Genomic DNA, 27,693 nt, shown 5'->3' with positions numbered 1-27,693 from the left:
GGGTTATACTGAACTTCTGATGTTTCATGGACAGGCTGCTGGCATGTGGGTAGGAGGGATCCAGTCCTGTCCATCTTATTTCAGAAATAAGACCAACAGTTGAACACAGACCTAGGGGTTCATGGCCTGCTTGTCCTGTGGGAAAAAATAGGTAGGCTCTTGGGATGCTGACAATTTTCTTGCTCTCTCCCCTTCCCAAGGCCTGTGAACTGGAAAGCAGGCTCAAAGCAAGGTAAAATGTTGAGGCAGATAGGAATCAAGAACAAGCTATGCTGGCTAGTGCTTGTGGAGACAAAAAACATCGCCGAGATGGAGTGTTTACAGAAAAAAATCCCACAGCTCATATTTGTATTATGCATTTATAAATTCCTGGAACTCAATTTTATAGGGTTTGTGATTAATGGCTGTGCTGCAGTTCAACTCCAGGCCTATTGAACTTACTGTACTGGAACTGAGCAAGACATGCACAAGCCAAATATGAGCACTACTACTGGACTGTGATTTAAAGGTGGTTCTTTGCTCAAAGGCATTGCTGGGGCAGCTCTGCTTATTGTAGACGTAGAGATCAAAGTCAGAGCAGGGCCTCCCAGCAGCCTTCTTAAAATCAGAGTCAGGGACGTGTTTGTCTCAGATACCTCCACAACAGAAGAGCTGAAGAACACTAAAAGCATTGTGATTTTCCCAACACCTCTACAGCAAAGCAGGTGCCAAGCTTGTTGATGTATGGATTCTCCTAAATATATATTTATATCACTTCCATCACAGTATCTTCCAGGAGCATGGCCAAATGCTCCATTCCCTTGTGATGGTGTTGCATGCCAAGTGTTCCCACATTGCGGTTTTTGACATTAGTGCTGTTTCTCCCACACTTCAAAGAAGACATCTGTGGTTATGGCTGGCAAATGCCAACTTAATTGTTGATTATCATGGTAATGTAGTCAAAGCAGTCTCCGTTGTGCTGAGGTGGGAGTCACTTCATTAAATGCAGTCCTTATGGCTATTAGGATTTGTGAGGTGAAACGGGATGCCTCTAATTTATTGGTGTGCCAGCTGGAGTCAAATGAAGGCAAAGTGAAAAAACAGCAACAAAAAAACCTAAACAAAACAACAACAAAAAAACCCCACAAACAAGAAAGAAAAAACAAAACAAAACAAAACAAAAAAAAAACAGAAAAAAACACCCTAAACAAACCCACCCAAAAGTGGATGGGAAACCTCAAGATTTGCAGCATTGAGAGAAACTTGTACAGACCACACCATGGTCTGTGGTCTTCCCAGTTTTCAACTGCAAGGTGGAATCACTTTAGAAAGTGAAATATCAATTTGATCCCAGAGCTGAGATGTGAGAACAGGATCCCTGGCATATTTCACCCAACCTCCTGCAATCACTTCTAGCAGGAAATAAACCAAAAGATTGATAAAATTGATAATGCAAATATTTAAAAATATGAGGGACCCTTTGAAAACATAGGATACAATTAAATCTGTTTCACCTCTCTTCTTTCTGAGTGTAGCAGAAATTTGAAGTTCTATGTCCCTTCTTCCATGTACTGTGTAACAACAACAAAAAAGAGCCCACCCACCGCTGCACACAGAGTAAATCCTGGAAAACTGACTTTTCAGGTAAAAATTAATACCGGAAATTTGTTTCTAAGAAAGAGTTTCTCCTGTAGGGGTTTGGCTTTGTGTTTATAAAAACAAGAAATACTTGTAATGGTGCTGGCTTACTAAATAGCCTCAGTCAAAAAAAAAAAATTAGGAGGTATAAAGTTGCTGAAATCAATTTAATCACACTTATGTAGTGTAATGGGCTTGATATGAAGACAAGCTTAGTCTGGTTTTAACAAAAATGTTACTAGTTGTTATGACTGCTTGCACTTGGATGAACGTCCTTTATTGTTAAATATAAGTATTATGAATTAGCAATTAGCATTATATATTTATGGCAGAAATATATCTTTTTAGTTTTTTTAAAAAATCACATTCCTTCATTACTCATCCTCAATTAACTTCATTTTTTCTTATCTCTTCTTATTTTCTTCAAGCTTTGCAAAGCATAGTAGTTGTGATTTCCCACTCAGGGCACCACTTTGAAAGACCAACTGTGTGGAACGACTCACGTGTTTCCTCTCAAAGAAAACTTTCATTCTTGTCTGTTGAAGTCCTTGCTTCCAGATGGTTCAAATATAAAGCAGCATTTTTCTTGCCATGCCACACTGTGATGGTTCAGTCACAACCAGGGGCTGTCAAGCAAGTGGGACCCTGATTTGTTATTTCAGAAGTCCCTGCTGCACAATTTAAGGGTGCCAAGTGGGTCAGCCACCAGTCAGACACTGCAGCTCCAATAGGAGTGACAGGCACTCATAAAGTTGCCATTTTCAAGGGATAATTCTGGTTGAAAAAGATAAATTACAATCTGAGTACACTAACCCTGGAGGGAAAAAAAGGGGTGCTTTAAAGAGGAAAGGAAAAGATGTTGAAAGTGTGTTCATATATTTGTAGACTGTTAAGATTTTGGATTCATACACATTCCCAGGCTTTCAAAGCAGGAATGACGTAAGGCTGTGTATTTGAAAGTACCAGAAGTTAGAGTTTAGCCTGAGGATGCAGAAGACCTCAGTTCACACTGGATAATTCAGGTTCTCAAACTGGTGATCTGTGCCACCTTGGGGGCCATGCCTGGGAATACTGGGGAGCAAAAGTTGGAGGAGCCACAAGTAATCTCACTCCTCACATCCCAGAATTTAGGTGTCCTTGACACAGCGTTGAGATGAATGATGTGAAGAGTTGGGAGCCCCCACTGCTTGGTCTCCCTGGGGGTTTGGCGATTTTAGGGAATAAATTCCAGTCTCGAGTATCGTAACATTCAGTATTACTGAAAACACAAAGGACTAGAGAATACCAGAGGGATTGTGTATTTTCATCCTGACTCACTAAGTAATTCTGAGTAAGCATTCCCAAAAGTTTCCCCAGTGTTTCTCACAGCTTTATCAGTCCAGCTCCATCTCTCCAAAAGGAGACAGACAGACAGACTCCCACTAACTTCTTGTGGAGCTGGACTGGTCCTGAAATGTGCTGCATGCAGAATACACAGATGTTTGCTTAGAAACATGAAAATAGCTAAAATTATAATGAGAAAGTTCATGGAAGCTCATTAATTGGAATTATTTTTGTTTGAGTTGTATTCATTTGATGGTTCACATTTCTGCCTGTCAGTTACAAACCAATGACTGACAGAAAAGTCATAAAATATTAAGAAAAACACAGGATCACAAGCTCTGGTTATGTCATGTAACCTGTGTTACAGGACAGCAAGTACAGTCTGCTTTTGGGATCAGTGAAACTACGACTACTTAACACTATTCATACTTGTAATTTACTTCTCTGTGTCCATTTTTAGGATGATGGTTTTTTTTCTGCTGACATACTTTAGGAACTAGATACAATTTTCATGCTTTCCTGTGTGAGTTATTGTGAAAATGGGAGGAGAGGACCTGCTGAAACATTGCAGTGATTCCATCCCTAATCAAGAGATATTTTTTTGCAGAACAAAACTATCAGCAAAAGGTAATTCTACACAGACTGCATGTGTTAAATCCCTTAGTGTTACTATTTATCTGTGTAGGAAATATAAAACCGGATTCTCTTTTTTATCAACCCCACATTCCAGGGAAGCTGTGTCTTTGACAGACTACGTAGGAGCAGGACTTTTCCAGCTGGTAGATGCACTCATCCTATTAATTCTCCTCAAATACCTCTCCTATCTAAAAATGTTGAGCCATTTTCTAAGGCCATCAAAGGAAGGGGGCTTTAAAGTCATTGTCACTCCACAGAGTGTTAGACAGCTCTTTGGTTATTCATCCTGAAAGCTGCAGAGGCAGCAAAAGAACTTTGTCAACCGAGGAGTTGAGCACTTCTATCAGAGTTTGGAAATTCTTCTTATCATACTGGTTTCCCCCCTCCTTTTTTTTTTTTTCTGGCGGGGATGATTCACTGAAAGGAACTGAACATATTTATGTTCTTTCTTGAGCTAAGATCTTGTCTAAGCCATCACTGTGAGATTTACATACAGGAGGGGCAGATCCACAAGAATACTTCATTGCTGTGATCGTTTTCACATTGATAACAAAGAGAGTCAGCACACAAGGGTTCTATGGTTACACATGGAACTGTAAACACCTACAGAGAATTAAGAATTATTTGTTTTAAACTGAAATTGATTCTGTGTGGCAATATGTAAAAATGAATAAGGAACTGGGATCAAAAATTAATGTCTGGATAATGTGAAAGCCAGGTTGGATGAGGCTCTGAACAACCTGAGATAGTGGAAGGTGGCCCTGCCCATGGCAGGGGGATTGGAATGAGATTATCTTTACAGTGCCTTCCAACCCAGGTAGTTCTGTAGTTATGTGATCCTATGATCTGCTAAAACATCAGCAAACCCTCTGTTATTATCTTCCTGGAGATGAGGGCTGAGTGGGTGCACACCTTTCTCAAGCACTGCTCAAGCTACCCACAGACCACTTGATCGCTGTCTGCATCAATCATGAGTCTCCCAGGTCTGTGTCTGGCAGCACCACTTGCCACTATGTTCACACCTTTATTACAGATAATTCTGCAGCTATGGAAATAATGGCCAGCAAAAACCTGGTTTTCCCTAGTTTTTATTTTTAGTTGTTGTGACACAGATGAGTGAAATGTGCAGTTGAGGCAAATATCTAAATATATTTTTGCCCATACTTGAATGTATCCAGGGAACCTTGGGTACAGAGCTGTCTTCATCTCCCACAGCAACTCCCACCAAAAGTATAACCTCTCAGTTTTTACAGTAATCACAGTATCTCCATAGTATCATTGGGATTAATTACTTTCATTCCCATTTCACAGGTAGAAAAGCAGATTTTAAAAGCTGCGTTCTTCTTTTACCTCAGAACGACTAAATGCATTCTAGTTACAAAGCAAACAAATCTTTCAACTGTACTACTGAATCAACTTCAGGAAACATACCTCAGACTAAAACAGACGTGTTTATTCTTTACTGCTGCAACATGTAGCAGCTACATGTTCATCAGTAATGCTGCAGACACCAAAAAAAAAAAAAAGTTAATTTTAGCAGCATAAACAAGTCCTTAATGTCTTTCCCAAAGTTATACAGGCAGTTCTCAAGGAAGTTAGGAGCTAAACACAGGTTAGTGACTTAACCACCGGACACTCCTTTCAGACTAGCTGACCACTGAGGAGAAATCCTGCAAAATTTCCAAGAACCATTATCTTTTCCTTGGTCTCAGCAGGACTCAAAGTCCTGAGGACTTGGAATATCACAAACACTATCTGCACAATGCTGAAGCCTAGTTATAATAAGACCATGGGTGTTGTCAACATTTTTACAAACCCTTTTGAAAAGCAGGACTTTAAATGTATTGTACATAATTCACTTAGTTATGGTATATTTTTAATTACTATTGCAATAACATCTGGAGGCCTTGGTCAGGATCTGGCCTCACTGCCCCCAAACTGTGTGAGACACAACTTTCCTGTGCTGTAGTCAACGAGACCCCGCAGAATTCCTTGTGGAAAGGGAGAGGAAATGGGGACATGCTTCTGGCATCTGGGGCTGGCAGGCACCCAGGATGCTGTGGGATTGTCCGATGGGCGCGTGTCCAGCCGGGAGAAGGGCCGCAGCACGAGGCTGCAGCTGAAAACAAAACCTTCCCCCAAGTCTGCTTTCACACACAGCCCCACGAGGTGAAGCCAGTCAGCTGCAGGGCAGGCACATGACGCTTCTCCTGCTCCGTGACCTCAGTTAATCCAGCCTGCAGGTTCTCCCAGCAGGAGATGCTGGATAAGGGCAGGATAAGGGTTGGCCTTCCGTGCCGGGGAGAGATGGGAGCATCGCTTAGGGCTGGAGATACAACTGCGCTCATGTCCCAAAATGAAGTAAGGCACCAGCTTCCCTCCCGAAAAGCTCAGAATCCAACAGAAAAGACTGAACAGCCAGCTTAAGAAAACAGAGCCAGGGAGGGGCAAGGCTGATGAGAGGAGGGTGGGTATTTCTGGATGAAGATGGGAGCTCTATTCCCAGATATGCCCTCAGGCAGTCTATACCAGCAAACACAGCAGTGAGCTGTACTTGTAAATATATATTTTCACTTACTCAAACTGTAAACAGTGATGACAGCTGGGAGAAGAGCAAAGATGGGTAGGAGGGAGGAGATTTTTTTCTAATTTCTTGTGAAGAAATAAAGTTGCCAATCTCAGAACTGGTGAAAAAGTGTACGGGCATCAAACCAAAACCCAGCTCCTGTGTGACACATGCTGACAATCAAGGTTCATGGTTTCTTTCACTGAATGAGATAATTTCACAAAGCATTGGAGTATTTTCAGGTTAGGGCCAGATCCTCATAATGATACAAACCGGTGGGATGACTCAGTACTGCTAAACTAAAGAAGATCTTGCCTTCTAGACAAAATTCAGATGCCTGAATCATCAGAGAAAATGGACTTTCAAGGCCTATAAATACTTGTTCCTCAGATCCTGTGGATAATATTGTTAGATCTTACAATTCCACTGTAATGATATTATCCTTCAAGTCACAGACTTCCTAGAGAAATCACATAAGATTCTCACTTTGTAATAAACACACCATATATCCCAGTCTTCCCAAATTCCTGGAAATGTTTTGAAACAGAAAAATTGAATCAATTAAATTCAAACCATGTGGAAGGAAGGCCTGTTCACTTCAAACAATTAAACAATTTGTTTACAATTGTAAACAATTTTGTTTGTTTATTTGTTTTAAAGTTCAAGTCAAATAAGCTGTTTTGATCTGTTGAACTGAACCCAAAATATTTTCAGATGGTCAACTTGTAAACTTTTTGACACTGACTCATGTTTTTTCTTGCCAGATTAATGGCTTTAACTCTTTGAGATTTCCTCACCTTTTGAGTCCCTTTTCTCAATATTAAATAGTGGTTGAAACCCCAGCTAGGTTCTTTGTACTTGAGGCAAGCTCCAGTGACTTAAAGCATTTTCAACTCCTTGCAAGTAGAAAAATTATTGTAAAAGTAATACAAATTTCTTCTGTATGCTTCAAATAACACCACCTCAACTTTGCAGGTCTCTAAGTGAAAAACTGTAGTAGAGATGTAAACCTCAATCACTTTTTTGATATTTTGGCTCAATTTTCTGCATTCAAAGCCTGTCCTGCTTTGCCCACCTGGACTAAAGTGTTCAGGGACTTCTATGGAGTAAGAAAGTACCTGCCTAACAATATGTGAAGGGGGGGACTATGTTTTACTCTGCTTTCTTCTGTCAGCTGTTGTGCAGAGATGGCAGAAAGGAAGAAACATTTTTGTATAGATGCTCTTGGTGAAGGAGACACCAGGGGAAACTGGGGCTGTGGCAGAGGGAATGAAACAGTTGTTATGTGCTGCACAGACCGAGAGGCTCCAACAAAGAAAATGGGGCAATATCCAGAAGGGTTTCCCTGTGTCTCTGTAGCCCCTCTCACCCAATTCCCAGCAGTTCCTGTAATACATGAGTCTGCTGTGGTGATACAGCCTGGTTGTCTTTCTCTAAGACCCCCTAAATAACTTTTAACTTGGCCACTGCTGGGAGAGGATCTCAAGGTGTTTGACTTTCACCAGATGGCCAGAGAGAAGGGATAGAAGTGTTATTTCCCCCAAGGGAATTCCAGCCAAGGGAGAGAATCTTGGAGCCATTGGTATCAGGCAATCCACACAGCATAAAAATTTAAGAACATCCAAACTGCTGCAGGAGTTTGGGTTGCACTTCAATTTTTTAGGAAACCAAAGAATCTAATCACAAGTCACAACACAAAACAAAATTCATTTTTGGTACTACTCAAGGAAGTGTGCTACTGCAGGAACCAGCAAGTCCAAACCCAGAAGCTTCTGTTTACATTGACTTCTTTCAATCCAGCATTGTCACACCATGGGCCTCCTGTGCACTTCAGGCAGGTCAGCTTCTTTCCCTGGCAGAAAGATTTTCTCCTGCAAAACAGGAATGACTGGAGCACTGTTCAGCCTGGTGGGAATATCATGACAGTAATCACTCTGAAAATACCAAATCACAATTTTCCTGAAGCTGAGGAGAACAGAAGGGCTTGTCTAGAGATACAATTCAGGCAGTTGCCTCCGCCAAAAATGCTCAAATGGGCTGACAGGACATGACAAAAAAAAAAAAAAAAAAAAAAAAAAAAAAAAAAAAAAAAAAAAAAAAAAAAAAAGGATTTCACTACCACCAGAACCATGCCCTTTCCCAAGCATAAGCTGTACAACACAAGGACTTTGCAGCAGCACATCAGTATCCATGACGTACCAGTAAACCTCTGTCTGACAGAGTTTCTTATTTAAAAAACAAAACAAAAAAGTCTATTGTAGACCAGGTCTGGGCCTACAGCGTGTTTGCCAAGTTGAGTCCACCTGGAAACAACCAGAGGCACAATCATGTATGGGTAGATGGAGCTGCCTTCCAGAAGCAGAGACACTGAGAGAGTGAAGATCCATCCCTGAGAGATTCAGAGAGTCCTCTGCCCATGTGGCTGTGTCAGAGGCAAGAGGAAGCATAGAATCACAGAATCATAGAGTTGATCAGGTTGGAAAAGGTCTCTGAGATCACCAAATCCAACTGGTAACCCAGCACCTCCATGGTCTCCACTAAACTGCGTCCTCAGGTGCCATATCCACATGTAATTTGAACATTTCCAGGGATGGTGACTCTACCACTTCCCTAAGTAATCTGTTCCAATGCTTTACAACCCTTCCTGTGGATAATTTTTTCCCTAATATTGCAGTCCCTGACTGACTCTGCTTTACACCAGTGCCTCTTTATTAGAGGCTTAGTTAAAATTTAATGGTTGAGCTGGTGCAACTTTTCTATGTGATTTTTAAAATAGTTTGATTCTTTTTTCCGCACCATGAGGACAAACAGAAACTGAACTGATATCAAGCAGATTAACCCACTGAAAAGACATTGTGTCAGGGTTATGGTTCAGAATATTTGAAGAATGTGAATATTCATAGAACAGAATCAGAAAGAGACGTGGCCTTTCTTTTGTCACTTGTGCTTAGTTTGCACAAGTTTCAGTTTATCAGCTGCAGAGGAGTTTCTCCCAGTCTAAACCAGTGTTAGAGAAAGAGCTGAGGCACAGAGAACACCAAGAGTGAGAATTTTTGAATTAGCGAACTGAACAATATGGACCATATTTAAGCACATACATTTCACGCACAGAAGATTGATGGGAAGGCATAAAGAAAAAAAAATGCTTGTGAAGATGCAAAATGCAATTTATTCCAAGAAATAAGATCAAAAGAAGTGTTTGAGCAGGGAAAAAATTATATTGTACGCAAGGCAAAAGAAAAAAACCAAAAAACTTTAGCAAAAACAAATCCTCCTTGGCATTTACTCCAGAGAATACCAACCAGGAAAACAAGAAGATAATTAAGCTTCTGTGTTGCATTACTTTAAAAATTCACTCGAATGAAAGCAAGCAGTACAATAATGAACTGATTTAGAGAGCACTATTCAATTAGAGGTTGAATTTAAGGGAGTTTATAAGAGCAACACTTAACAAAGAACAACTTGGTTGGGCTTATTGTTATGGAAGAGGGAAGAAAAAAAGTTGAGGTGTGTTAAATGTCATTTATAAAATAGGAGGGTCTGATCAAACCAATCCAGATTAGTCCTCCACAGCAGTAAGACCTTAAAATTAGGTCAGAGGGATGAAAGGAGAGCAGAGTCTGAACTGTTTTGTACAAAGGCGATGGGACATATGGAACACGTTACAACTAAAGCAGGGAGCATGAATGTTTTCAGGCAAGAAAATGACAGGGAACTCCATAAGGAAATTTACAACCATGGAAGCTTCAAAAGGAATACAATTCCTATTTATTTGTGTATTTTTGGGGGGAGTCAACCACTGCTTGTGCTCCAGAGGATAAGCATTATTTATTCTTCTTTCCACCTTCCTATCAATGATGTCTGTGGGATTTGGTTTGTTCCATTTTCTTTAGGCTGCAATTTTGCCTTCCCAGAACACAAGGGACAAGAGCTACTAACATTTTAAGGGCTATGTTCTTTAGGTTCAGTAGTAATGGTTTAAAAACCTTCTTTTCTTGTATGCTCTTCTGCTTTCACGAGGAGTTTTATAAGTGAAAACTTTTCAGTACAAAACACTCTTGAACAAGCTGTTCCTCAGCCTCCCTGCTAGGCAGCTCAGATTCTGCCTCCTGAAGGAAAATATTGAACACTAATCCAGAACTTCAATTTCAAATCTTGAACCTGAGACCTTAATTTTAGCATGAAAATTTCTCTTTAGTTAAAAACAAACTAAAGAAAATTGAGAGATGATTCATTGTCTTCACACAATGTATAAAACTCTCATTTTCACTGCCAATAATTGCAGGTTAGGAGGAAGGCAATGAAGGTACAGTTTTTGTGGAGTGATACCTGCCTTAAAAGCATTTCTTCTGTTAGAATGTAGACAAACTAGTCTCCTTTCTTGCAGCAATTCTGTTGTTTTTCTTCCACATAGCTGCAGACCAGCACAACCAGCTTCACAATCTAAGCTCAGTATTATTCCCAAATTTAAGGAAAAGGAAAGAATTCGGCAAACTGCTGATATTAGCTTCAGCTTGGTGATAGAGCACAGAAAAGAGGACAATAAGATAATTTTGTTTTACCAGCTTGTTGTTCAGATATTTCATTTTTCAATATTCCATTTTTCAATGCTGTTAGAGGCCTGCCATGGAAAGATCTTCTAAAAACAGACACACTTTCTTCATCCAGGTAAATCTGAATCAGCACCACACAAGTCTGCAGAGTATTTTAAGCCTACAGAGTATTTAAAAAGTCTATGCAAGCCTCTTTTAAGCGGAAGACACAACATTGTTTCTTAAATTCCTCCAGTTTATTTGGAATCATTCTGATTGTGAGCATTAACACCTGACCCATTCCCTATTGCATTTCCTCATAACAGCTTACCAGTACTGACATTAGCTGAAGAGAAAATCAAGCCAGTTCAGACTTTATGCCAGATTATGACCTCAGTTTTATGCAACTCAGTCTGCAGTCGCCTGCTTTCTGCGTGACCAAAAGCAGAGTTTGGACTCAAGCTTTAATTTTTAAGAGTTGCAACTACACAACTGTCTCCAAGCATAATACCACTTAATAATTTAAAATGTGAATAAATGTCCTCTTCAATTTTCCCTGATTTCTAGCAGTCTAAAAATATGTGTTTTATCTTTGCTGGATAACTCTAGCAAAGTATTTTGCTTGTAAACCCAACTTCTCCACATGCCCTTGAGTTCCATGGTCTAGGCAGTCTGAATCCCCCAGGCTTGACCTGCCAGGTTGTCTTCTGCCTTCCACTCACCTAGATCACAATCAAAACCCTACTGAAAGTCTGACATCCCAAACTGTGCCCTCATATAAATGCAGATGAGAAAGAGGCCTTAATGACACTGTCAAGGAAGAAATTTCTGAGGCTTGAGGTGTTCTCAGCCCAGAGACGTTGGTTTATGGTGGGATGATGAGAGCACAGGACAGAAAGCAGGCTTGCGTGTGGTATTGTCTTTTCTTGGGAGGACACAGGAGATATCTCCTGAATATGTGTAGGCTTCCCATCAGTTCCAGCCACAGGAAAAGAAGCTTTCCATCAAAAAAGCCCTTTACTCCTGCACGTAGCTCAGCAAAGCTCTTTGTGTTCTCACTGTCAAAAAGGCCTGAGAACTTCTTATCCTCTTTACATGAAGTTATCCCAAGATATTGACTGACCTCTCACCTTTTGTAAAATGTTCCCCCATATGTTTGCCTCCCCATAGTTCCTAAGGATGCGAATGCTTTGTTTTGTTTTTGTAGTGGGCTCCTTTCCATATTTTCTAATAACATGCTGCAAGCAGGTTAGGAGAGTCCTTCACAGGTCTCAGGGAATATGCTCCCCAGTTTTCCAGCACTAGTGATATCCTATCTCATTTGAACACAGGCCTTTACCTCAGAATTTGTACAGGATGCACTTGCTACTCACCACACATTGCCAGGGCTGATACCTAGTCAGGAATATATAAGGGAGAGAAGATTGTCCCCCACCCCCTCTTCCCCAGCTTTGCTCCCATGGCTGTTCAAGTTCAGTTTGCTCAGAACAACTCTTCCTGCAGCCAGAGGAGCAGGGACTGCTCACCCAATACTCCCTGCTGAGAGGAAGTGGGTGGAGAGGGGATGCTGAGATGACAGAAGTGCAGGGAGCCCAAGCTTCACCCCACTCTGCTTCCTCTCTTGCCAAAAGAGCTGGCTGGGAGCATGGGAGAGTAAACTGCTCCATGACAAAGAAAAAAAAAAGGAAAAGAAAAAAATGAGTATGAAGTAATTGACTTTTGTAGCAGAGCAAAGGGAGTGCAAGTGGTGGTGGAGGGAAGATAGGGAGGAACTGTGACTGACTCACAATATATTCAGTTCCCCGCTCCTGGGGACATGCAGCTGTGCATCTCCCCTCGTACAGGCTGTAAAGTTACACCATCGTCCAAAGTAAGCATCCCTAATTCTCCTACTTCCTGAAGCACAACAGTGTTTGGCTCCTTTTTAATCAGGGATTTCTACTGTGCAAATTGAAGTCTAGGACCAGGCTTTTCCTATGTGTAGAATTAAAAATCCTTCCCTTGATTGTTTTGTCGGTTCCTGGGGAAAACTACTGAACTGTTACAGCTGATTTACATTGGCCTGATCCTTTTTTAAAGATCATTCCAAGTTATTCTTAATTCCTCAAGGCACCTGAGATGTTGCGCATGAGGCAGCCATGGACACCTTTGGCAATGCTTCCCACATCCTTTTTCTTCCCTCTGCTTGCTTCCCAGTTATTTCTGACTTCACTTGAGTAAGGACTGTTTCCCTTTCTTACCATTTTAGTAGGAAGAAATATGGTGTGGAATCTCTTCTGATTTTGGTCAGCTTTAGTTAAGGCCAGCAGAGTTTGGGGAAGAAGCTGAAGGCAGAGGCTCACCCAGTGTATAGAACTTACCTAGACCAGGCCAGATCTCACAAGAGGAAGGTCTGAAGTCCCACTGTTCCATTTTCTTCCCATCTGAGCTTTGGCTTGGAGAAGTCACATAACCTGCCTGGGTTTCACTTTCCAGACTGTACAACAACAGCAGCCCTCTCTTACCCTCTGTCAGCAGAGGAGTTGGAACTAGAAGATCCTTGAGGTCCCTTCCAACCCAAACTATTCCATGACTCTGATTCTGCGAAGTTTGGGATGGTTAGATGTGAGTAGGATCCTTCTGTGAAAAGTACAGAGTGTGCAGCTGAAAAGAGGTGGCCATTCCTGGTTCTCATACCCTGAGAATTACTTCAATCCTGCCCTTCTATAATTCTTTTCACAACCAGAATTTCTTCAGTACAAAAGGATTTTCTAAAAAGCCATACAAGTTACTGACTGTATAAGGAGAGGCAAGGCCAGCTGTGGTACATCTCATTTGCCTCCTTCACATGCTGAGTTTAAGACTTTGCTTTTCTGTCAAATATCTGGAGTTCATATGCTTGGTGAGAGACAGCATGTGTTAAAATACTCCCAGCTCTAAAATTCAAGAATTTTTGGCAAGGGGGAGCAGGGAATGCATTGTGTATCAACAGTAAAATGGCATCTGGATTGAAAGATAAGAAAAAAAGGCCACGGTTTCCAAAAACCAAAGCCATTTTCAGATGAGTTTTGGACCTGGCAGAGGTGCAGAGCTTGCATTAGTACAGTGAGAAAACACAGAAATCACACTTTGACTTTGGAAAGGCTTCTAGAGATCCTAATTTGCAAATTATTGGACATTTTGGATAGAAATTAGTGGAGTATTCAGCCATGAGCTGAATGTGTGAGCAGTCCCCACTGCAGTGGGGTGACTCACGAACTTTAAAATCAGATATTCTGCTAGACTGGGACCAGAATACTCTCACCACCCTTGAGCATTAATCCCCAAATATAGTTAAACTCATCGCAAAGTGTGAACCCAGAGTTAAAACTGGAACATTTCCACATCTCGAGGAGAATTGCATACAGGAAATTTTATCCACACGCACATTGATGAACTGGGAGACTTTCAAGCAAAGTTCCTCTTCGGGCAGATTTTTACCAGGAAAAAAAGGCAGAGGAGCTAGATTTGCCAGAACAGTCTTTACCCTCAGGACAGGCTTATGTGTGAACAATTTGCTACAAACTAATGCAAATTAGCAGGATGACTTGTTTGCTCTGAATGGGCAATGGCGTTTTGAAAGGTGCAGATGTAATGGGAAAACACACCTGTCATGGGCACACGTTGTATTAGTGAGGTCTTCTCTATAAGAAGGGCTCAAGGGAGCAGTTCTAGGAGTGTCCTCATGATTTCACTCAGAGAAGGTGTTGGTAGAGGTGATGTCTCCTATTAACCATCTTATTTAACTGGTCAGAACAGATGAGCTTTTTCTGTACAAAGCTCTTTTTAAAGTCTGACATCTTTTGCAGAGAAGCGAACTTCTAACCTTTCCCCCCACCAAAACACTTGTGTTTTATTAGAAATACAAGACTCCTTTTTCTCTGAGAATGAATTTAAAAACATCATTCTAAGCTGGTTGTGAGCAAGCTACTGCATCGCTGCAAAGGGCAGGGGAAAGATATTAATTATACAGCAATGTTAATTTCTCACCACGGTTCTGATGAAAACAATTTGGTTGCATGTTGCATGTATGTTAAAATAAGGTTCAAACATCAGCTGTACTTAGTCACATTGTCATTCCTTGCCTTTCTCATTGTACAAAGGCTTTGTCCAATGAATGCTGATTTCACTGAGCTCCTACTGATGGTTTTAAAATATTTGGACCAGGCCTGGGGTCCTTTTCTTAAGAATGCTGCATCAGATACTTTGCACCTGCAAAGCCTAACAGGAGTTTGTTTTGTTTTGTTTTTTTATCTGGGGGGTTGTGAACCTTTGAGGAATAGGGAGAGGCAATTCAAAGAGTAGCCCTTGATTCACGGAGTGGCCATGGATGTATTTCTGCGTGGACTCAGGGAAACCTGGAGTCATGGGCTTTGGAAAAACAAACACAGGTGCAATTCTGGGTGAAATGAAGTGGCTCTTCTCTGGCAAGGTTCAGTCCTTGGGTCAAACTCCAGAGCAGCAATGTTGCTCCTTACAAACCATCTTAACACTGGAAGGGGCTGTCCAGGGAGGTTTGGAGGCCCCATGCCTGGAGGTGTCCAAGGAGTGACTGGATGTGGAACTCAGCACTCTGGGCTTGGTGACACAGTGGTTGTCAGTCACAAATTGGACACGATGCTCTTAAAGGTCTTTTCCAGCCTTAATGATTTTGTGATTCAGTGATTCTACAGCCTAGTGCAAACATCTGTGTTTAAGGGTCACAGCAGAGCTCTCAGAAAAACACAAACAAATGCTTTTTTAAAAAAAAAAAATCAATGACAGAATTATCTCAGGTTAACTTCTGGATTTATTTTAATTCTACCCAAACAAAAGCTCACTTCATTTCTAACTTGCATTCCTTATATTCCTTGTATTTCTTTTTCCTTGTGAGTGCAAATCCTGTCTGTACGCATGAATCAGGCTTAGGAAAACAAAATTTTTCATAATGAGACTCTAACAATTTTGAATTTGCAGCCTTTGCTTTATATTCTGTTTGCTTGATTTCACTGTTTTCCTTACTTCACAAAAGAAAAAGGAAATCAGAAGATGTTAAAAATGAAAGAAGATGTTTTCAGCTTCTGAAATAAAGAAAACCCAGAAACTCTTTTGCTTTCAATGTAAAATACTGCAAAACAATGATATATCAGAAGTCAAAGCTGCAAACAGTTTTCGCGTCAAGTTTCCTAATATCAGAAAAACTAACAAACAGAGGTTTAAAACGTCTCTTTTTACTGCTTTATTTTTTCCCTTAAAAAAAGGGAAAAATGTGGCAACGTAAATGTAAACACATGTCAGACCATCCAGCATCACAGGGTCTCCAGGAGGCTGCTCTTTCATAGCCCAACAGGAGAGGAACAAAATTCTGATAATCTGAGAGGTGCTTCCTTTTCTCGTCCAGCTACCAACTCAAACAAAATCCACCTCTGGCATTTTTAAATAGAACAATCAGGACAATCTGTTACAAGGCTAGGCTTGAAGCCCCCAGGATTGTGGGGAGGTGAAAGAAGTGAGTTTCATCTGGAAGGCTGCTCTCAGATTTAACTGTGGACAATTTAAGCCCTCAAAGCATCTCTCTGACAAAAATATGAGGAACTGCAACTACTGCCTGACTTTCATACAAAACAATTAATCAGCCCTGGTTGAGCCAAAGTGGGTCCAGGTTGACTTGAAAGGTTAATGGATCTTCAAACTGTTCCAAGAAAAGGCTTAAATGGAGTTCCAGTGCTGCGAGGAAACACGAAACCCAGGCCTCTTTGGTGTGGCTTTGGGTTTGTTACAAACATCTTGCAGGGCTTGAAAACTGTTTTTGATGATCAGCCTAACTTCCCTTTCCTCAGCTTAATCCCAGTTTTCCTGATTGCACTCCTTTGCCCCACCCTAGAGCCAACATTCCCTTTCCCCAGTGCTTTCACTGTCCAAATCTTTGCCCTGGGTTTTCTCCACGCCCTGTCTGCCAGCTCAAGGCAAATGCTTGCACCTTGAGGAAATTTCCTCAAAGGTCACTTACAACCCTTTCAGCCATTTTTGTTTCTCTTTCCTGATTTTCTTTTTTGTATGGCAATACCTTCCAGCTTTCGAGCAGCTGTCCCAATTTTACTGCTGTGCTGCAAGAAGCAGCAATTTCTTTTCAGCTCTGCAATGAAATGCCCTGGTATTTGCATTTATTAAGTCCTGTGCTTTTCCAGTTCTTGATCATTCCTGGGTCTGATCAGGTATTGCTCCCTTCTAAGTTCCTTTTCCCCTCTGTATATTACTGCTCAGTACCAGTATTTCCCCAGCACATGAGTTTTTAATTTCTGCTTCAGCTTTCATTTTGTAATTATCTGCCAATGTTTTATTTCACCATCTCCCCAGCAGAGATTGTATTTCTCTTCACTCACTGCCGTTTGCATCTCCTCCAAATTCAGATGCAAATTTAATTTGTTTGCTGTTTAGCCCTACTTTTATTAACAAACAGTAATGAAAAGATTAACTAACACACCCTTTATCAGCTTAAATTATTCACTACCATGTTTTACTTCTGTTTGCGAATTACTTCTGAGGAAAAACTTATGCAAGTGCAAAGATCTGGACAAATCTTCTGCTTTTTGTAAAATTAGCAAAGGTCCAGTCAAGTTAAGCTATTTATTCAGCTATGGACATGACCTTTAGATTTCTTTGTACTTTGGGCAATTTTCAGAGTTCCACAGTGAATAATATGAAGAAATATTTCAGCTTTTGTGAAAATTATTTACCCCACTACAGCTTCATCTCTAGGACGATATTGTTTTTATTTCCCTGTAATTCATGCTTTTCATTGATAGATGAAACTTTCAAAAAACATTACAGGTTGACTTCCTAGTGCCAGTGCAACAGGAAAACCCCAACCTGTCTGACCCTGCAAATATCAGCTGATTTTTGTGTATTCCCATTTCAGCTCTTTTAAAAAGGGAACGATGCCAGTACTCCTACTTTGTCAGTAATAACCAAGAGAAATCCTTATGGACTGCTCCAATGTAAGTGATGTGAGAATCACAGAATAGTTTGTGCCAGAAGAGACCTTAAAGGTCGCTTTGTCCCACCCCCTGCCATGGGCAGGGACACCTTCCACTAGCCCAGCTTGCTCAGAGCCCCATCCAGCCTGGCCTTGGACACTGCCAGGGATGGGGCAGCCACAGCTTCTCTGGGAAACCTGTGCCAGAGCCTCACCACCCTCACAGGGAACAATTTCTTCCCAATATCCAATCTAACCCTGCTCTCTGTCAGTGTGAAGCCATTCCCCCTTGTCCTGTCACTCCAGGCCCTTGTCAAGAGTCTCTCTCCATCTTTCCTGTGGGTTCTCTTCAGGCACTGGAGGGCCACAATGAGGTCGCCCCAAAACGTTTTATTTTCCAGGCTGAACATCCCAATTCTCCCAGCCTTTGCTCTCTCAGTAGGGGAAAATCATCCAGCTCTTTGAGGGAGAACCCAAAGTATGTCAAGGTATATACCTGTATACCACCACAATCATTCCACAGAGTTCTTTCCTTTGCAGATATAGAAGGTAGCAATCAGACATTTTGACTTACAAAACTCTTCCAAGACACCAGGAAAATTGGGATCCCAGCCTTCAAACCCCTTGTTCTGACCGCCTCAATACACAGATTAATCAGTGAGCTGCTTAATGCAAAATGATACCATGGCAGTCAGGGCATAGACAGACAGGTACAAATGTGTAAATATGTCACAAAAGTGTCAGTGAGGGATTGAACTGGAATGGAAAAAGACCTCGTTGTGACTGAGGAAAGGCTGCCTACTCCTATAGCTGATTATAGACCTGGGGACGTAGCTGGGATGGCTGATATGGCACCGGACATTCTTAATAGTCCAGTCCCCCAGTGAGATTGTGAGAGGATGCTGGGGAGTGCCAAATGCCTCCAGGGAGGTCTCAAGTGCCCTGGTATTGGTGGTGGAGGAGGGAGGTGTAGGGCCAAACCTGACAAGAATTAACTGTGCACAAGGTGTGAGAAGCAGCAGCTGTTCCAAAGAGGGAGGTAAGCATGGAGGAACTGCTCCTGACCTTCCTCTTGGAATCAGGCAGGTATGTGTACAGCAGCCTCCTGTTGATCTCCAAAAAAATACAGATATATCAGTGGAAGCATCAAATGTAGACACACACCTGCCATTGCAATCACCTGTGTGACTGTGCAGAGCTCATCTGACAGCTCAGAGCACAGACTGCTTCTTGCAGCAGAGGTGTTACCCCCAAAACTGGCCCTCAGGAAGATGTCACTGGTTAGGAAAGCTCTCCCCAGTGACCAGTCGGGTCATGATCACCCCCATTGTGGGTTGGTTCAAAGTGCAGAGGAGTTTCACATGCTCTAGTGAACAGCTGTCCTGCTGTGCTTTGCTCAGCCAGTTTGAAGAGGAAAACAAAGTGTCAGTGACTCTGTGGGCTGAACTCCATTTCCATAAGAAATTAGGTATATACCATTCACTGGAGGCTCCTGGGGCTCAGTGCTCAGAGGTGTCTTCTATTTTATAAATGGCCTTGAGTAAATTAATTAATACTCCTCTGAGCTGCTGCAGAGATGAAGAACCTTTGGTGGGCTCCACCTCAGATGTGTAGCTTCGCTCCCCTGCCAGTGTGCCAGAGGAATGCATTCGTTTCAAATACCCTCACTCTAATTTCCAGTTTGCTTGCCCCTCAGGATGGGGGGGCTAATACTTAGGGCTGCCATCACTTGATTTTGTCTCTGAATTCTTTGGCTGATTAGAGGGTCTGGCTCTTGCGGAAGCTGCAGTTTCAATCTGTATGTGTTGAAATTTCTGTATCCTGAGAAATGGAAGTGTCCAAGAGGGTGTCTGCAGGGACATTCAGCACTCTGCAGCAATCTACCTTCATAAATCCATTTTGTACAAACAGCTGATTACTCTTCTGAAACACAGTGCCAATTTTCAGACACAGTTATTTCACATTCTCACCTTTTTGAACATTCAGAAAACTTTTCTTGTTCTGTACCTTCCCCATGTCCCCCAAAGCACAGAGGAAGAAGGCTGCATTTATTCACAACATCGTTATTAGGAAGAGGGAATCAACGGGGCAATGCATGACTTGGGAGGTTGTGGAAGCAGTGCTCAGCAAACAGTGACAATAATTACACTTTCCTCTTTGGTAAAAGCCTGGAAAAGCTGTCAGCCACCACAAAGGATCATTAGTTGCTCGCTCTGAAGAACAGAAGCTGCTCCTAAATTTTTTTAGAAAGTGCCAAAGATTTCAAGCTGGCTTACATAAATCATGTGGGGTATTACAATGCTGAATGTAAAACTCACCAGTCACTTTTCCTTCTATTCCAGTTCCTCTTAGCAATGACTTGCAAGTAAATGCTTGGGCAGTCTCTCACAGAGCTAGGATTTCATGCTTTCTGCAGTACATTTTAAATGATGTTTCACTCTTTCCCTGTGTGGAACGTTCAGAGACTGACCAAAATAAGGCTATACAAAACTAAACTAAACAAAATGCTACTCTAATACATAAAGTGACGAGCCTGAAAAGAACAGAAAGTTATTCGCCAGAGTTTATTATGGGTTGAATTTATCAATGCAAGGAAGAGTTAAGCTTATTTACTTCTCCTGAATTTAGACCTGCCCTGAACCACCAAGCTCAGACAGCTTTAATACCCTGCTAAAACAGCAGTGATAAGCAGGAGGACAGACCATTAAAATAGAGTAAAGCTAAGCCACAGTTGGAAGATCAATCAGCTTTGCAAAGCATGAGCTTTACTTTTCTGTGCTGTTTGCTTTTCCCCTCTGGGCCACAAATATCAGCAATCTCCAAGTCAAACTTGCTTAGTACAAACCAACCACAAACACAGCCAAAATGAACTTTTGTCAGGAATTTACATGTGGAAAATTCTAAGAAGAACCATGAAGAACAACAAAAGTATCTCACTAATCAGCTAACCAAGGAAAATTTATCATAGGCAAAATTTTTCCATGTGAAATGAATAATCTGAATTGAAAAAAAAAAAAGTCATGTGAAGGATTGAATTCTTGTGAGATTTTTATACCATTCTCCAAAATGCCAAAGAAGGAGCTGCTTGTGCTGAAGTAGCTTCTGCTAAGGTCCACAGAATCCTGTGGCCCCCAGGAACCTGGAATTTGAATCAGTATTCTCTCATACAGGACATGTATGCTGAAATCTTGCCTCCAGTCTTCGTCTCCTCTAGATAATTTACTCACTGGTCTGCACTGAGTAAGCACTTGTTCTGCTTTGTGAATTGCATTGTGCAACTCCTGGAGGCATGACCAGAAACACCAGAATTAATTTCTTTGAGAATATGAAAAGATAAACATTTTAATGTTTTACATTTTCCTCTTCTTTTTACGGATTTAACACACACGCCAAATAAATTTCAAATTATCTGCAGTTCAGACAAGCACAGCATTCCATTTTGGGCAAAGAGCCATTCATCAAATGCAATACTCCCAGACCTGCAAACAAATACACTTTTAATGTGTCTTATAACCAGATTACAGCCAAGGCCATAAACCAGCTGCAGTTTTCCAATAACACCCATTTCTCCTATCTAGAATAGTGCTTTAGACATACTCTGAGATGCTGGATTTTATGGAAAGCCTGACAAATTTTAGTCATGGATTGGAACTTCTGAACAGCACTTATGAACCTCCTAGGTTGGAAGAACTCCCTAAAAACTACAATCTCACCAATCGTTGTGTTTTCTGTCAAAGTTTTGCACCCAGAAAAATGTAAAGTTTTGTTTGAAACCTTTTTATTTTTGCAGTAAACCATTTGTGAAGCATAAATGAAACTACAGGTTGAATTTCAAAGTTAACATCTTTCCCACCAAATCCATAAGACATTTTGCATTAAGTTCAGGAAAGTGCTTTCCAAAATTCTTCCCATTATTGGGGTTTCTGCACAGAGAAGAAAAAATAGTTCATTTTAGCTTCTCCAACTCTCAGGTCCCCAGCCTTTCGTTTCTGTGTGCAGAGTGACATTAAAGAGAGCCTGCAGGAACTCCAGCCCTACTTTTCCCACCTCATCACCTGCTCCAACTTGTGTATTTTGCTAGTGCCATTTACTTTTGAGACTGAGCAGAGCAGTGATTGCATGCAGCTGCATGTTGGCATGAATAATGCTTCTGGCTTTTGGGCTGAGCCTTGTTAGAGCTTTGCTAACTGTCCTGTCGGCTCGTGTGCTGTCCTATGTGTGGATTCTGGGTGCTGCAACAAATCTGCTCAATGACATCTGTTTAATAATATTTTTACTGTTTTTCAAAGCAAGCCCTATGCTGAGGGAAGGCAAAATTGCATGGCAATTTTTTATTCAGAAAGGCCTGGATTCTGAGATCCATCTACATTAAGTTAGTATTTATTCAGGTATGACAGTAATTGTATGGTAACTGAACATCTTCGATTTTTCCCCACCCTGCAAAAGCAAAACATTGCTGCAAGCAACAGTCTAGATTTAGGTGAACTCATACTGTGACAAACTGAGAATGGAGAAAACACATTTCTTGTCCATAAAAGGACAGCTCACACATCCACAGAGGGTAGCTCTGATTTTGCTGCAGTTCCAAACTGTGAAGTGGGGACTCAATCTTGCAAAAAGTTTTGTTTAGAGTGGATAGAAGGTTGTACAGTAAAAGATTATTTCTTCTTTTTTTTTTCCTTTGTCTTCTGAAACAGAAAATGGGTCTCCTCTTAAACAGAAAATGGTGATTTTTTTTTTTTTTATGTGGAATATTTTCTATTCAGGAGGAAGGGGATCCTTCCTCTCATCTTACCACTGGTAAGGCATATCTGGAGTGCTGTGTCCACTTCTGGGCTCCTTAATACAGGAGCAAATCCATGAAAATTATTAAGGATTAGGACAACTGTACCAGAAGGAGAGGCTGAGAGAGATGGGGCTGCTCATGCTGCAGAAAAAAAGTCCCAGGGAGATTTTATCAAAGTGTAGAAATACCTCACAGGAGAGATTAATAAAGATGGAGCCAGGAGAGATTAATAAAGATGGAGCCAGGAGAGATTAATAAAGATGGAGCCAGGCTCTTCTCAGGTGTGTCCATGAAAAGACAGGAGGCAATAGGAAACACTGCTGATACATGGAATGCATTTTCTTTCAAGTTTAAGGGTGGTGACACACTGGAATGGGTTGTCTAGAGGGTTGTGGAGTCTTCATCCATGGAGATATTTCAAGCCTCAGTAGGCACAGCTCTCTGCAAGCTACACTGGCTGATACTCCTGTGAGCAGTGAGACTGGCCTAGATGATGTCCTGAGGATACTTCCAACTCCATCTATCCCACGGTCTGTGACTCTGTGCCTTCATCCCAGAGTGCCAGAGTTCTCTGGCATGTGGTGGATGTTTTTGCAAAGCAGGAAAATCAAATTCAAGGCTTTCCTGAGTCACTTGAAGCAGTCCTACAGTAGGGTTTATCACAGACTTCGAGGGTGGTCTGAGATGAGTTTTGTATTTTCTCCTTCAACCCACTATTTGTGCAGTAAATTTATAAACAGGTGTGCTCTGAAGTGAGTGGTTCACATCCATGACTTAGGATTTTATGTTGACAATTGATTTAAATATAAATGCAAATACCAAATATACAGGTGTCCAAAGAGGCAAAAAGAAAAACTACCTCCCTGGACAGTCACTCCTGGCTCTCAGCTACACAAACAAGATGACAGAAAGGCTTAAAAAGTAGTGACAAATGAGCTTCTAGAATATGGACAGAAGGTAGAATTCGAAGGAGAGCACAGGAAACCATATAGAGCAGTGCATGGCAAAAATCCCAAGAAGCGCACACTTTTAGGAATGGCTTTTAAAATACCGAATCTTTGAACAAGATTTGTACATTTTAGGAGATGGTGGGGAGAGGGGATATCCTCAATCTATCCTTGAGTATTTCTAACTTATGTCAGTTTTGTTTCTCTTTGTATAAATGTAGTGAAGCAATTTCTTTAAAAAATCACCAAAAAAATCTCCCTAATCCTGGAAAAACCCCTATGAAATGGTCAGTGGGTTCATCTGAAGTCCCCACTTGTATTATAGAGGTCTAATCACCACTTTCTGACTTGACTGGATCATTTTCCTTCAAGAACCCTTTCTCTTACCAGAGAAAGAGAATGAAAGTGCTATTGGAACACTGGATTTATTTCCTTCTTATGGCAACATTAAACAGAAGTCACTTGATAAATATGAATTAGTTGGTTCTGAGAGATCTCAGCACACAAAACCTGACAACAGTTAGCAAATTCTGAACTTTTTTGTTTTATATAGTGAGACAATTTTCTACTCTGCATGATCTTGCAATTTTGAAACCAAACTTCTCTGTGGAAGTAACTTGGTCTCACTCTGCTGCCAAGTCCTGTCCATACTATCCCAAGAAATATCTACCTCTGCAGAGAAAGGGCTTAACTGATATATATGCCACTATGCATGGAAATGCCTAAAATATAGAGGAAATATTGGAAAAAAACATCAGAAGAGAGTTGCACTGATTATAAAGTAAAACAAAAAGCATTGTCAAAGAAATGCACAGCCTGTGTTTCTATATCTCTATATAGGTCTTTAAACTCATAGATGTTACTAAAAAAAAATCCCAATTTTCATGTTTTCATGTTTAGCAACCCTCTCTCTTGGACTATTTTAACACCGACTCTCTGTTTCTTTGCAGATCTTACAGGTGAACAAGGTGATGTCCATCTTGTTTTATATGATATTTCTCGCTTACCTTCGTGGCATCCAGTCTTCCAACATGGATCAAAGGAGTTTGCCAGAAGATTCGATAAATTCTCTTATTATTAAACTCATTCAGGCAGACATTTTAAAGAACAAGCTTTCTAAGCAGATGGTAGACATTAAGGAAAACTATCAAAACACGGTGCAGAAAGCAGACACTCAGCAAGACATGGATGGAGAGGAAAATGTGAAATCAGATTTCCAGCCAATTGTCTCAGTGGATACAGATCTCTTGAGGCAGCAGAGACGCTACAACTCGCCCCGAGTCCTCCTGAGTGACAACACACCGCTGGAGCCGCCACCGCTGTACCTCATGGAGGATTATATTGGGAATTCCATGGTGCTGAACAGAACCTCCCGGCGGAAGAGGTACGCGGAGCACCGGGGCCACCGGGGGGAATACTCTGTTTGTGACAGTGAAAGTTTGTGGGTCACGGACAAATCCTCCGCCATTGACATTAGGGGACACCAGGTGACTGTTCTGGGAGAAATTAAAACGGGCAACTCTCCAGTTAAGCAATACTTTTACGAAACGAGGTGTAAAGAGGCCAAGCCTGTAAAAAACGGCTGCCGCGGCATTGATGACAAGCACTGGAACTCCCAATGCAAGACATCCCAAACTTATGTCAGAGCACTGACTTCAGAAAACAACAAACTGGTGGGCTGGAGGTGGATAAGGATAGACACTTCCTGCGTGTGCGCCTTGTCCAGGAAAATAGGAAGAACATAGACCCGCATCTCTTTGCTATATAAATTATTACTTTAAATTATATGATATGCATGTAGCATATAAATGTTTATATTGTTTTATATATATTATAAGTTGACCTTATTTATTAAACTTCAGCAAATCTACAGTATATAAGCTTTCTCTCTCAATAAACAAGAGCAAAGGGTGTGTGCCTCTACCGTGGCTGACTCTGGGGTTTTAAAGACTGTTTGTGACACTGCTTGTCAGCAGCATACCATAACCTTCCTGTAAAATCTGTAAAATCAGTATTTTTCATTCAGTATTGTCAAACCAGTGACTGTCATTTAGTAAACTTGTTAAAAATCAGATCAATGCCAAGACTTGTGTACATATTTATATATTCCCTGCTCTATAAGTTCATATTTAATTGGATCTGCAGCATTGAAAAAACAAGGACCAAAATACGTGTTGTAGCCTGCAGATAATGGCAAATTTACAGGCATCAGGTAGCCCTAAAATAAAGTTTCTGCATATTTTGCCAGTTTTGCCGGTGCAATGACCATTTTCCCTCTGTTAGCATTTCAGAATGGCTGCTAGTCATCCAGGAACATCCATTTGTGTTTTGGAAGCACATTTGTTTTGCAACTGTTTCCAATGTTGCCAGTTCATCATTGAAAAAATATTTTAAAAATCTGAAATATTTGTAGCCGAAACTTGCTGAAGCCAAAAACTGATCTAAATGATTCATTAATATAATACATAAAAGATGGTTTGTTGTGATCAGCATCTTCCTCCTCACACAAATCAATTATCTTCTGCTTGCGTTGTTGGATCATGCCTCTCTGTCTGAATTTTTAAATTACAAACAAAGCTGGTGGTGTTCTAACCTTAAAAGAGCCCTTGGCTTGCAAATTGTAGTAAAGAAAGATACTATATCCTGGCATGGATATCAAAGCCATACACCCATACTAAGGTTTCCTTCTCCCCAGCAATGTATTCTCCATCTTTCACAGGGGGAAAAATGTGTTGAACTGCTCGAGAGACCTGGTGCCTTTCACAGGAACATGAAATGGATGGTGGCTAAAATCCATTAAGTCTGTGGTTATACTGAAGTTCCCAAATTGCACATATGATTTGTTGCTTAGAACAGACAAATGTGCTAGTGTGTATTTACCTCAGTCTCTTCTTTGGATTGTCATGTAACTCCACTGGGGACAGGAATAATGACACTACTTGAAGAGATGTCCCATTACACATTAGCTGTGCAATGCCCTGGCTAGGATCCCACTCCCAGGAAGCAAATGAGAGTTCATGGCTAGGAACAGTACTCAGATTGGGCTGCATGTTATCTGTGTCCAGATAGATCCAACACACAGCCAGGGCTGGGAAATACCAGCTATTCAGAAAGTTTGACCCTCAGGTTTTTGTTTTTTTTCCTGAGGGCTTTACAGCTACAGCTTATGCTGCTGCAGCGTGTTCAGCATCACAAATGGAAATGAGATCAGAGCCCTCAAACACAAGGTTGTAGGATGCCTTTACTCATACAGCTTTCACTCATGGAAAACCAGCTTCAAACATGCAACAGGCCATGAAATTCAGGCAGCAAACTGTGCGGTCTCCTCTAATCCCTTACAGAGAGTGCTGCACACCATAAAACCACCAGGGAGATGGACAGGTTGCCTTAAGGCCAAGCACTGGAACAGTCCTGTCTTGGAAAGCCAGCTTGGAGCACGTGGGTGTTTTCTTCAGGGGAGGCCAGAAGCAAAGCTTTTGAGAATCATCTCAATTTTCAGCATGAGGCCAAGGTATTTACCTCACAGGAAATATCATCACCTTGCAGGACTAAATCCTAGCTTTGCTTCAAGCAATAACAACTTCAGAGGTTCAATACCAAGGCAGTCATTAAAATGAGAGGATGTAATATAACAAGGAACTCGGTATCTGATAGAGCTGATTAGAATATTTTTCATTTCTTGGCAAAAAATTTAAAAAGGGGAAAAAAAAAAACAAAATAAAAACAACCCCACAGAGCTTTTGCTACATTTCCTAGTAGGAAAGTTTAACTTTTAACTAACCTTTTTGGTTTGAGGGATAAGCATATTTTTCAGAGTTCTGCCCCACCAGATTTTTATAAATTAGAAGTTTGATTTTACACCCTGAGTTCCCAAATAAAGATTGTTTGCAGATGCTGGGAGCAACTGAGAGCTGATATAGTTATGGAACTTTAACTTTAGAGATCTCTTTGTTTCAATGTGTCACATAGGTCTATCTCCATGTGAGAAGAGGACTTAAGAAGACCAATTTAGCTTGGTGGAATCCCATTAATCAGAAACTACCTTGTTCCTGCAGTGTGGATGTCACTTTTGTTTACAACACTGTAAATCCAGAGAAAATCTGTTGAAGACATGGTAGAAAACATGTCTTTATAACAATGTAAACAACATCAGGGTTGATTCTATGCCTTTATTTCTGCTTACTGAAAATCAAGGGAGGTTCATGCTTTAAAGGTTCAAAGAAAGCCATTTGTCATTTTCCACTGTAAATCCAGTAACCGGAACTGGTCTTTGACTCTTGACTTTAACAAGTATTTTACAAGCAACCAGCAAA

General features: G+C 41.0%; 1 protein-coding gene across 1 annotated transcript; it reads left to right on the top strand.

The window, feature by feature from the left end:
* Nucleotides 1–1,521: 1,521 nt before the first annotated feature.
* NTF3 (neurotrophin 3) lies at nucleotides 1,522–25,125 on the top strand. The gene is made up of 2 exons (XM_062490910.1): nucleotides 1,522–1,623; nucleotides 24,331–25,125. The coding sequence occupies exons 1-2, from the start codon at nucleotides 1,546–1,548 to the stop codon at nucleotides 25,123–25,125; spliced, it is 873 nt and encodes a 290-aa protein (XP_062346894.1). The 5' UTR covers nucleotides 1,522–1,545.
* The last annotated feature ends 2,568 nt before the right edge of the window (nucleotides 25,126–27,693 follow it).

The sequence above is a fragment of the Cinclus cinclus genome, chromosome 4 (genome assembly GCF_963662255.1).
Source record: "Cinclus cinclus chromosome 4, bCinCin1.1, whole genome shotgun sequence".
In the NCBI taxonomy this organism is placed as follows: Eukaryota; Metazoa; Chordata; class Aves; order Passeriformes; family Cinclidae; genus Cinclus; species Cinclus cinclus.
The sequence above is the reverse complement of the archived record's forward strand: the minus strand, read 5'-3'. Positions and strand labels throughout refer to the sequence as shown.